The sequence below is a fragment of the Pholis gunnellus genome (assembly GCF_910591455.1).
Source record: "Pholis gunnellus genome assembly, chromosome: 11".
Lineage (NCBI taxonomy): Eukaryota > Metazoa > Chordata > Actinopteri > Perciformes > Pholidae > Pholis > Pholis gunnellus.
The window spans coordinates 4,110,048-4,123,366 of NC_136538.1; the positions used below are offsets into that span (position 1 = coordinate 4,110,048).

The window sequence follows — 13,319 nt, forward strand, 5'->3', positions numbered from 1 at the left end:
TAGATTTATAAAGTAAACCGAGCAACTTCTATGTTTCTCAAAATAGAAGTCCAGGAGTCGAACCAACAAGCAAACCCTGTGAGGGTCGACCACATTACTTACTGGCCTGTCTTGACAACAGCGTCAGGAAAGTAGGAAATGAGTGGCTGCAAAAGGACCCGAAGATGGCGAACTGTAACTGGGCAAACAATTTTTCCAGGTGGGTTTCTGCTTGTCCATACCTAATGGAACCGAAACCAGCTTCAACAGCATTAAGGCACTAGTAATATCTCATCTGGACTAGGGCTGCAACTAACGATTATTTTAATAATCGATTAATCTGTCGATTATTTCTTCGATTAATCGATGAATCGGATAAAAAAACTACCGAAAAAATCGCGTGACGCTGTTCGGAGCGTCACGCATCTCAACGCCACATCTCAACGCCTATCAGCGTTGAGATCTTTCTCCTGTCATCACTGACGTCCTGCCGTTGTTGAATCAGGAAATTAATACTGTAGCCGTCTGTGTTCACCCAGAGCTATACGACCCCTCATATCAATAGAGACCGGACCAAACTATGTGTATACATGTGTGTGTGTGTGTAAACCATATAGTGCAAACAATGAATAGATGCTGCCGTATTTACGTGATGTTATTGTGAGTGTTGATGGAGCTGCTATAATGTTAGCATAGCCTAGCACTGATCGATCCGAGCTCCATTGAGAAAACAAGTACAAATCGGCATCATTACGTAGTTATTTCGGAGTCCCTTTTTGTCGGTTTATTGCCGTTAAATCACAGCCAAATCAGTTTATTTTGTGTTCATACAGCTGTAATAAACAGCCGACGTGTGGCTCGCTAGACACAGTGAGCTCGATGAAATCCACGGAGCTCCTCCGGACTATGTTATGACCCAGACATGACGGCGTTTAGTTCCCCGTGATATCTGGGACTTCCACAACACGTACTAGGCAGAAATAGAGGTGATTTTTTCCACGGTTGATGGCGGACAGTTGAACGGCTTTCAGGCCGATAAGCTGCGCCTCCTCTCCGGCGCGTCCAGCGCAATTCATGCAAATGAACAGAAATAGTCCCCGGCGAGATCGGCGCATCGCGCCGCGTTCATCGCGTTTGGTGTGAACACGGCATTATTGAGTGGCGCAATAATCGCGCGACACAACGAATCGATAATGAAATTCGTTGCCAACTCTTTTAATAATCGATTATTATCGATTTTATCGATTCGTTGTTGCAGCCCTAATCTGGACTACTTGTGAGTCCATACATTTAAGAAAATGCTGCAAAGAGTTATATAACAAATTTTAGTTTAAAAAACATGTTATTATGAGACTGCCTTTTAGTCATGTTAAGCTCTGTCCAACTGAGATTGTGTTATGTGTTCATCTCAAACCTTCTGTTGAATACACACAAAGAACACACTTCCCCTCAGTCCATTTTTGGACAATTTAGGCAAATACACCCTGATTACATAACTATCTTGTCTGAAGTAGTTCTGCATTGGCTGGACGAGTTGCACTGAAATGTGTGTGTTTGTGCGTGTGTGTCCACAGCGATAACCTTCCTCTCTCACACACTCTGCTCTGAAGCTCATACATTATTTGGTCTGTGTTGCAGTGCGCAGGAGAATTTGTGCAGTAAAAAAAGGTTCTGGACCTAGATGTTTCTTAAATCGCATGTGCTCGATTGAAACATGGAACATGTCGCTTATGTAATATATTCAGACACCGTGACATCATGGTGATATCGTGTCGGTTATTGTATGTGACATGCATACTGGATGAGTTGCTCATCCAAAGAGACACAGAACTGCCCCTGGCCAGAAAGGAAGGGCAGATTTAGTAAAGTTGTCTGCGCGAAAGGTCAAAAAAGTCAAATTAAAGTGAAAATTATTAGGTATCCATCATTTCTTTTAGGCGCTAGTGTTTCCTAAATATGAAACAGGACTTTCTTTAAAAATGGCATCACTCTTGGAGTGATAATAATTTCTATCCTTTTTGCTTCTTTGATGATTTTTCTCATTCCTCCTTTTAATAACAATAATACAAAACGATTTTGTGTCCGAAATACATCTGGCGTGCTCTGTTAGCTTGTGTTGTCTCTGTGTTTAGGCCTTTATACACTGGGGGTTTGATGAATAAACGACACAAGAAACAAAACACTCTATTGTTTAAAAGGTAAGACGGGAAGGAGTGGCTCTGATAGGCGCTGCCTTTGTTGAGGTTGAAAGGAGTATTTGGTTCGGACTACGGACACTCTGTGTTGTTGAACACTACAGTGTATGTTAGTGTAAACTCAGAAAAATTCAGTCGCTTTTTTGACATTTCATTTGTGTTCTGTGTGAAATTACTCATGACAAAATACAGGAATATTAGCCCCACTTAAGGCTACAAAAGGCCTTTAAGGGTCAGTAGAACATTCCAGTTGTCTCGGTCTGATGTCACATAGTGATTTTATGGTTATGTCTCAAAATGAATACTGCAGTCATCTACTGATTTTAAGTTGCTAAAACTAGCATCCTTTTAGATGGTTACTGAAGGTTTTCAAAATCCGAATCAGTTTCAAGAGCCAGATATTTTATGACACTATTAAACGTCTAAACAAGCAAAAAGAGGTGAACTAAAGTATCCGCTGGCTCAAACAAATTCTGTCCGTATTTACATTTAATTTGTGTCCTGGGGGGCAGCTTGTCACATTGTGTAGCAGCCCTTGCCATCAGTGTATGAATTAGTGAATGGCGACACGTAGTTTAAAGCGCATTGAGTGGTCCGTAGACTCAAAAGGAGCTTTATAAATGCAAGTTATAAATGTGCTTTTTCTACGCAAGCAAACTGCGCTATTGGTCACTGAAAATTGACATTTTGTAAAACTCCCTCTAGAGTTAAAATGTTCAGAAAGTCTTCTCAGGAACAGGAAAAATGTGAGTTTTTAGTCTTTGGCGTCAGAGAGTGCGCCGTTATCTCCATTATGAGGAGACATTTGTCGCAATGGTCGATTCGACCGAAATAGTGCTGGTTCAAACTTTGCTACATAGTTGCACTTAAATGTGCAGTCAAATGCAGCCACATATGGATACGATCTGACCGGCACCCCCTGGCTTAAAAGCTAGCATATCGAAGCATCTTGCTTCTTCTTCAGCACAACTAGGGAAGGGCGAAGTGACTCATGAAGTAGATTCACACTTTTCTTGCCATGGATTTGCTCCCCTACTCAGTCATTGAGAATCAGAGGTTTTCGCGCTATGTTGCACACTTTGGACCTGAGGTACAACATTGATCTCTACGGTTTTACTGACTCAGCAATACTCTACAACCAAAGCTAAAGTCATGGAGTCACTGAGGAAAGCGGGTGGATGGTAGTAACACGCTATGCATGACGTCCGTTACCACAGAATCTAGTGTCACCGTAACCGCGCTCTTTATCACTGTATGTGTAGTTTAACCACAAGTTCCAGAAAGCGTTACTTTTGTACGAGAGCTGAAGGGTCATTGCATATAACAAGGGGATTTGTTTGAAGAGAAGTCTTTATTATTTATTAGTGAATAGGGGCAGCTGGTTATGTCACATGATTCATAACATCCTGAATTCTGTGTTTTTACTACAAGGATGCTGCTACAGGAACAATTTATTTTATTTTCCTGTTGGTTCTCTTGGTTTTCTCTGGAAATGTAACCCTCCAGTAGACACATATCTTCTATTTGTTGTTAATATTGAATAAAAAATAATGGAAGTAAACTGTTTTAATTATGATTTAGATAGATAGATAGCTGGTTAGATAGATAGATAGATAGATACATTATTCATTCCCAGGGGGGAATTTGTTTGTTACAGCAGCAAAGATATACTTCAGCAAACGAAGTAACGGAGTAAAAATAAAAATATTAAGTATGAAAAATTCACAATATATACAATAAAATAACAGAGTAGAACATATTACATATAAAGAAAAGAAAAGAACAATAAAAATGCACAGTATGTACAATGAAATACAATAGTATTAAATTAACTAACTAGATAAATTAACAGCAGTGCAAAAATCAACCAACAGCAAACAAAAACAATGTAGCGATGTTGTAGTCATGTGAATGATGATCTGGCCAGAGGTGATCTATTGTAGAGTCTTATAGCAGAGGGCAGGAATGTTCTCCTGTATCTGTCCTTGTGACAGCGAAGCTGGATCAGTCTGTTGGAGAAAGTGCTCCGCTGTCCCTGCAGTTGGTGGTGGAGAGGGTGGTCCGGGTTATCCAATATGGATAATAGTTTCTTCAGTGTCCTCCTCTCTACCACCTGTTCCAGAGTGTCCAGTTTGCAGCCAATGATGGAGCCGGCCTTCTTAACCAGTTTGTTAAGTCTGTTGGTGTCTCCGGCTCCAATGCTGCTCCCTGTTTATGAACTTACACTTATATTTTATTGAATATTTATTAAATAACTATTTTTCAAGGATTTTTGAATGGATGCTAATTTTAAATCTATTTGAAAAGAATCTCACGTACCCCCTGGAGTGCCTTCACGTACCCCCATTTGAGAACCACTGCCTTAGAGGATGAACCCTTTCCATTTAGCTTTTACCAAGTCCTAACATGAAAAAAACAACGTGCGCGAAACTAATTTAATTTTCTAATTGGCAGATTGAGAAGAAATTTGCTCGGTATATTCATGTTCCCCAGTGGATGGACCCTTTTGATATGATCGACCCCATAGCCCCTCCTCTAGCGCCAACCTCAGCGCAGATACTACTTTATCTTGATCTCGTAACTTATATGCAACATTATAGAATATATTACCTATCAAGACAATGTTCTTTTTTTATGTGTTTTTTAAAGCATTTTCAGCATATTGTTAGTCAGTTCTACTCTAAACTATCTTGTTTTAGATGCATGTTACTGGAGTTTTCATGTTGCCATTATAGACTCCTGTACTGTGAAGTATTGTATACTTGTCTCATGGCACTATGGGTACGGTGACCTTCATTCCACAAGTAAAACAGAAATGTTTCCTTTGATCAACACCAAGTGCTGGATGCTAATGTAAGGAGAAGCATAATCACGTATGTATATTTATGTATATTTGCGTATGTATAATGCAAGCCTTGTATGATAATTCATACATAACATAACCTAGATATTGGATGTCCTATGATGGGGAGCCGAGGATGTAGCTCTCACGTGTAGCACGGTACATATACTAGGAGCCATGTGCTCGTGGCCTGGTTCTTTTCTCTCCAGGGACGAGGTTGTAGCTAGCTCTCAGTCGCACGCACACACACACACACACGCACAAAAGTAATATGGACTGATGATGGCCCCCCCCCCACACACACGTGCTTGCCAAACGACGCCAATGAAGACAAAGTGGCTAATATACCATGACATGAGCAGCGCTATGGGGTCGACTCGGATGTATAAACTTCGGCCAATATAGGACTCTGCTTTAGTGAGAGATGAATGGATGAACTGTAGTGGGGAGAAAGATGCATCCAGACATGTACTTTTGAGTTTCATTCCAGCTCCCATGATGATTCCCCTGAAATGTTCTCACACACACACACACACACACACACACACACACACACACATGTCATATACACACGCTGCCGACCGAGATCTATATGCGGAAGGTGATTCCTGCAGGTACTGCATATCTTGGCTCCTTACTGTCGGAAATCAATTCAATCTAGCAACATCCTCTTTTTCCCTTTCTCTTAATACGATCATCTGTTTCTCTGAATGTAAAGGTGCACTTATGTGAAAGGCGTCGCTCGGGGTGACTAACCATACCTGCAAACTTGTTGCTTTTCGGCGAAATACGTCAGAACTTTTATGACCACCAAAAATACAGACCACACGATTCCCGATCAGGCCACACGTTTTGCGCAGTTTTTGGCACCGCTGTGAAGCGCTGCAAACCTTTGTACTTTATACAAAATATTATTCAGCCCGATGGATTATATACAGTGTGCTTTGGCACAGGCAGTAGTACTGCTGTTCAACTAGAGCTGAAATACTGATTAATAACTTAATGATAAATACGTTTTTTGCTTAAAGTAAATGTCGTCTTTTCTTCTCAGAGTACACCAGAATGCTACATTTTAAAGCTCATATTTAATATAAAATTCTCCCAGGGGAGCATGCCCCTGCACCCCCCCGACAGGGTTTGGGTGCTTGTCACCTTTTTCCACCTCTTATGAGTTTGCAGGTATGCTAACGCACGGAGAATTATCACACGACTGCGTCTTTCAGCTCATTGATTTGGTTCCATACTTTAAATAGATAACTAGAGTAGCTATTTTTTAAACCCAATTCACGATCTTGTCCTAAACCTGGAACCAATATGGCCGACCCTGAATGCTTCGAAGCTTCGACCGTTGCCACGGTAATTGACGTCCAAATCAGAATTGGAACGCATCATTTTTTTGACGATGTGTTTTTTTGATATACGCCTTATTCCATCACAAATAGGTCATTAACTAAGGAATATCATGATTCATTATGCATTAACATTCATAATTCAGAGTGATTCGGTGCTGTCCGGGGTAATGAAACCAGGCAGAGGAGATCCATAGAGGTCTTTTCATTGTTTTATGTTAGAATAGGCTTTTTATTTGTATTCTTAAATTCATATGAGAAAATAGATTTCATTAATTTGATTGGATTACTCACATTTTGTAGCCATTTTCCTTTGGAAACAAAGAAAATCCTTTATGTCCGATTGTTGTCCTCATCTTACATTAGACAATAATAGAAAAAGTGAGGTACAATACAGTAGAAGCATGAAGATTGACCTCAAGTTTGAGGGCAGTTTAGGGACACAGAAAATAAAAGCATTGGAGGTGTAAATGTGTAAATGACTTTGGGCAGATAGATTTGTGACCCACTTGCCCAAACCGGCCAAGTAAAAAAAGCCATGAAAGCGTGGTATGAAAAGACAGTGCTGTAGTGTTCATCACAAAGCTTTCCCAGTAAAGGACAAATACTCAACTCTGAAAACTGTGCATTAGAATGCCTTGTAAGTATCCACAGCTAGATATGAATATGACAATCTGAAATGAATAAGAAGGAGCATTTGTAGCCCTTCACATGATTCTGATCATCATGACTCACATTCCTGCTACAATAACTGTAGTCTGAGTCTGTGACCGACGGCGTCGCACAGCACATCCCATAGCATGTGCTTGCAGTTATGCGTATGTGTGTGTGTGTGCGTGAGTAACTCACTGTTATGTCATGCACCTCCTCCATCACCATAGTAACCTCAGCCATGGTGATGCTTTCTGCCTCACTGGACCACCAGCCACCTCCAGCACTCACTAGGTCTCACGAGATCCTGCCGCTGTTTCCCTGTGCTCATTCTGCCTGTTGTGTGTCCAGGAGAGAATAAAGCTTCGATTGAAATGCTCCCTTGTGTCTGTCGTACTGCTCCTGGGTCCTTACTTCACCCGTTAGAACTGTAGGTAATACATGTGACGAAAAACCTCAACTCTGACTTCTGGTTCCACACGAGGAGCGGACAGCGGTCTCCTGGCTGGAAGATCGCCGTCTGTTGGATCCATCCACCTCAACTTCCGCCCGCCTGCTGTGTGATTCTGTGTTTATGTACATCCTCGTTCAAGACTACTTGGATATCATATGGAAAAATTACGTGAGACATCTATGAATTACGGCACCGTATTAACAAATGCTGGATGAGCCCAGCCTGGTATTGCATATGGACCAGCATATTCTTGCAGAAACGGACGGAAAAAAGAGAAATAAATAAAGGACCTCCCGTGAGAATAATGGTGAGATAGAGAGGTTTCCAGAGGAGAATGTTGAGTGTGTTTCCAGTAGTGGTGCAACAAATCATAAAACTCCCGGTTTGGATCGGATCAAAAATCAGATCAGCACAAAAGAAAAAAGGGAGTCGATATAAATGTAAGATCTTTGATCACATTTTTTGCCACAGATACGAATTATTGATCGTTGATGATCCATATAGTTGTTTGATTACAGCACCTGGTTCACAAGGATCCACAATCATTTATTTTTGCCACCGTCCCAAAAATCATTTCAACGTTCTGAAGTCAGTAAACCATCAAACTTTCTAAATGTTATCCTTTTACTTTGTTATAGTCATTTATAATGAATGAAAACACACAATTCAAATGCTATGGAAATATTGTCATTAGTAGTTTTCATGATGTATTATTAGAGCTATTGTAAACAGCTCATAATTTATCTCTAATATCTATTTTATATTCATGTGAAAACATCTTCAAACTACTGGATTTATTCAAGTTTATCAGCAAAACTACATTTGACAGATTACATGTGAACACATCATGATAACGTTATAATGTACCTTCAGCCAGTACTCATGTTCACTGAGCAGAGCCTGAAGGCATCATGATGTAACTGAAGTGAACCTGTGTTGGTTAGCCGTTAGCGGTGCTGCTAACGTTACTAGCTCTCCTCCTGTTGGTTTAAACACTGATTGGTTGTTTACAATGAAACATTATCAGAGATCAGAGACTAGAAACACATGTTTGACTGAATATTGGAGGAGAACGATCGGCAGTAAAACTTTATTTACACTCTGATGGTTAACGATCAACTGTGGAATTAATCCACGGTTCACGCGTGTGCTGAACTGTGAGGGGGATCCTTACCGATCGCGGTTCGACGTGGTCCGTTACACCACTAGTGTCCAGCTGTGAAGTAGTTCAATGTCTTCTACTAATGTCACACACACACACACACACAGACAGAAGCTTTGGCTCAGGGGAAGAGCATATACAGTAAGAGGGTGAAAGGCGTCACAGCTGTATGGAAGCTTTGCACTGATGAAGCTTGGCAGATTTCACCCTTCAGTTCTCTTTGTAGAACAATACACACTGCAAGCAAGTGTCTCTGCACAGCTGGCTGTGTTTTTAACATAAAATCCACATTTCTTTCGCAGCTGACGGTAAAGCTCTGTTCACGTACCTCTGATTGTATCTAGTCATGCAGATCATTTTGGCCTTATTTCTCCAGGTTTGGTCTCTTGACGGTGGTAAATGGTATTTTGCATGTTAATCTCAAAGCGTTGAATGCTTTCAGTACATCAGATGGTTGAACCCTCTCCAGAAACGGTGTCCCTGTTGACAGAGGGCAGTTCTTTTTCTAATCAGAGGGAAGTATCTATTTGGGACTAATCCAGCAAATACGATACCTTACACATCAAGTTATGTCATTACTTTACTGATGCACAAAGTATTACCGTAAAGCAGTCTTGTCCACTCGGTACACGGTACACACCATTCCACTGACCCAACGGGTGTCGCTAACACGGCAAGAAATGCAGAAATGAGCGAACAAAAGCAGAGAAGAGGAAGACGGCAAAGCAAGTAAATAGAATCTGATTGAAGCAAATTAGCTGGAGAAAGATATTTCATACTGCCGAGCACCAATCAGGGTTTTGATCTCAATCCAGAGATATGAGGTGGATTGTTCAGCCACAATCAAATCGGATCAATCCACACCCACGCTAGCCCTGATGAAGCAGATAAGCTGCGTGTTTTAATCTTACTTCATAGTCATAAATATTTGATCCTGTAGAGACATACTTAGTGTGAAAGTGAAGGCGGTTGTCTCAAATATGTCACACAAACATGCAAACTACTCAGAATGTTCCATTCAACTGGATCGGTGCAGGAAGACCAACTACAGGGATCCTGTTGACCAGAGCTACAGCTACGATAAGAAATCTATTGAGTGGATTTACTCATGGTGAACAGTAACGTAGAGTATATGTCTAGAGCTTTTATTGTGAAAGGCAAGAACGGAAAGAGTGGATATGGTCTTGCGCTGCATTTGTTAAGTTTGACAGGAGCAATAATGTTTGCCGTTCTTGGTTTTGACCATATACTGTATATAGGAAGTGGACGTAGTCGTCGTGACGTCACCTATTGGTTTGTGGACTGATGCTTTGAAGCTTTGAGTTCTGCAATTTTGTCGCCATGTTGTTTTGCAACCAATGAACAGAAGTGATCATATTTGGAATGTGGAGGAGGACGTAGAGACGCCGTATACGTCTCTGGTAGAGACCTGTCAATCACTGTAAGCCCGCCCTAAAGCATCCCCTGCTTTATGGTCTGTTTGACTCTAAATGGACCATCATGCTGTATTGAAGAAGACTTGAAACTAGAGATTGAGACCATAAACTCATGTTTACAATGTTTACTGAGGTAATAAATCAAGAGAGAAGTAGAGTCATTTTCTCATAGACTTCTATACAACCAGAGGAGTCGCCCCCTGATGGACATTAGAGAGAAGGCAGGTTTTAAGACACTTCAGCATTGGCTTCACTCAGCAGAACCGGAGGTTGCCACCTGGTTCAGACTCAAAGCCTCCTTGTTGTTGAACTCTACAGTGTTTTGAAAATGTCTGTTCTGCACAACATGATTGGTTGATGCCTTTATTGATGTTACGACCTCGTCCTGTAAAAAGAATGACGTTGCTTTTCGTCCGTTTTAACATTCGCATCCTATGTGGAAGTACTCATGACAAAAACAACAGTTTTAACGATCGAATCCACTTTTCAGCATAATTGTTGGTGTTCCCAGTAATTAGTTAAACATAATGCTTCCAAGTCCATCTCCAGCATATTCCTGCCATGATACAGCAGCTACAACAGTCACTCCAGAACATCCGTCTGCCTCGTGACACGGCTGCTTGCAAAACAATTCATGTTTCTGCGTTTATAATATATAAATAGTCGAGCTCAGCTCTATTTATAGACGCCCCGGCACGCTGCGGTGCATGGTGGGAGTGAGGCGATGGGTCGAAAGGTTGGGGGTGCTTGAGGATACCGTGACCCAGATGACTGAGCTGGAATGATCGGCCTCGCGGCGGCTCGCAGAGCTAATGCTCCCGCAGGAAGCGCGGTGACACAAGACGCATGTCTCATCTGCCTTTCGTTCTGGGGGGGGGGTATTCAGGAATGTCAATTAACTGAGGAACTAAAGAGCTTGTGCGTCACATCCATCAGCTCGTTTGTGCATGAGGAACATGCGTCTTTTTTAGCCGTTACCTAACGTTCATGTGCAGAAATAACAAATACGTGGGATCTCTGTGAAACTGTTACATAAAACAAGTTTCTCGAACACAACGTGATGCGTTCGGTGTCTTTCACCGAGACAACTGCCCTCAGGATAGAGCTGCCTGCCACTAATGGTTTGTCTGGCTGGTTTGTTTGCAGTCCTCTGTGAAACCAGTCTAACCATTCCGCTTTCTCTTTTTCTTTCTTTATCCGACTCTCAGGATATCACGTCTCCAGCTCTGTGGGTGAGGAGGGGGAGAGGTGGGAGAGCCGACACCTCCTGCAAGAGGTCTACGACAACGAGTCAAAGCTCTACTCGGAGCCCGCAAAGAACTGCACAGAACCAGGTAGGGAGTAGCTGAGATACTTGTAAAGGGGCGGCCATGACACACTGGGCTAAGAGGGTTGTCCGGTAACCGCTAGGTCGACGGTTCGATCTTTGGCTGGGACGTGTCATGTGTCGGAAGTGTCCATGAGCAAGACATTGAACCCTAACTGCTCCCCGGGCGCTTTTCATCAGCCCACTGCTCCCTATAAGGGATGGGTTTAATGCAGAGGTCAAATTTTGTGTATGTGTAAATGTATATGACAATAAAAAGACATTATTATTATTATAAAAGAAGTCATGTCACAGGATCTTTGTAGATCGCTACCACAGAGGCCACATTCTGGTTTATTCCACTGGGCATAAACGGGCCAGGTGTTGTTGCCCAGTCCTGTTAAAGGAATACTTCACCCACAAAATGTGTATATGAAGTACTGCACCTCACCTTGAACTCTTGGCCTCGATGGTAAACAAGAATTAACTGACCAGAAAATATTTTTTTTTAAGTGAGTTTTTACTCCTCCTGGATGGATTTGCCGTCACTTGTGTGTGTACCGCTACGAGTTTCACGAGTTTGGTTTTGAGTGAATTGTAATGCCAAGAAGTTTGGTTCAGATATTCGTGTTTGATTTCTATTAATCACGGACATTCCTCCAGTGCTGTCTTCAGGTCAGTTGTCTTTGTACAGTATTTTGGTTTGTGACCAAATTAAGAGGGAAGAAATCATTTGAAATGATTTCTTCATTGTTTTAGATAATAACCTTATTTTTCGTTACATTTCCTTATTTTCTCATTTGCAGCTGTGTTGAGAATTTCATGGTTTCTTGTTGCCTAATAAGTGCAGATTCAGCACAGTCCTTTTGTGAATTAGTCTTTGAACTTAATCTCTCCTAATGTAGTAGTGGTTATTAACCCTCTGAACCCCAGGCCATTTTAGGGCGTTCTTTGCTCCGGTCACATTTTTCTTTCTATGGCCTTGATTTTCACTGAAATATGTAAATTCTGCTCCTCTATGGAAATAGAACCATCATGGCTAGAAGTAGAGGGAACTCAAACATGTCTTTAGTGCAGAATAACACAGAAACAGAAGAAAACACAAGTTGAATTTCTTTCTCTGACGGAAGCGTTCATCACACATGATGTGTTCAAGGACATGAAAATCTGACAATAATGACGGTTTTTACAGCTTCTGGCTGATGAACTGTAACGTTTTGGCGATTGTTTTAAAGAAAACATGCTTTTCCACCCCAGCGGCGGGTTTTGGGAATCGGAGGGTTAAATTAGTGTATGATGAGAGAAGAAGAACAGTTCTCCACCTCCCTTCACCTTCACTCACACACACTGAGACTCTCAGGAGAGCTGCTGTGGAAGAAGCTAAACCGACGATGAAAAGAAAGTGAACAGCACCGAGAACAGCTGATGAAAAACACAAACTTTCTCCAAAGGTAGAAATCCTCCAGACCGCGTGTCTGCCAGTCTCTTCCTTTTGTGTACAAAAGCTCTTTCATGTCGTATGTTTGTTTTCTCTGTGGGCTAGTCTGTGTGTGTGTGTGTGTGTGTGTGTGTGTGTGTGTGTGTGTGTGTGTGTGTGTGTGTGTGTGTGTGTGTGTGTGTGTGTGTGTGTGTGTGTGTGTGTGTGTCTGTGTGTGTGTTTTCCATGTGGAATCCTGGGGCTTTACAAGGCTGACGTCCTGCCAAGTATTCTCTTCATCTCATTGTAAACACACCACCCCCGTGTAATGCCTGCACACACACACACACACACACACACATGCGCTCCTCCCGCCTGCACTTCGGGGTGCACAGACACCGGATCCTGCAGTCTGACTGAATCTGAGTTTAAATTTAGACGGAGCATAGTTTATAGGCTGTTTCTGTTTAATTACGCTTTGTCTGCTGAAACAGTAATTATCTTAATAGGGATTATTCTGCTCTCCTG

At 41.8% G+C, this 13,319-nt stretch overlaps 1 protein-coding gene across 1 annotated transcript in view; it reads left to right on the forward strand.

The window, feature by feature from the left end:
- Window positions 1-13,319, forward strand: part of slc24a3 (solute carrier family 24 member 3) — a gene marked incomplete at both ends in the record, with an annotated part of 86,662 nt that overhangs the window by 16,170 nt on the left and 57,173 nt on the right. Inside the window, one exon of the mRNA XM_079168836.1 lies at window positions 11,277-11,402. Coding sequence (XP_079024962.1) covers window positions 11,277-11,402 — 126 coding nt within the window. The remainder of the gene's footprint in view (window positions 1-11,276; window positions 11,403-13,319) is intronic.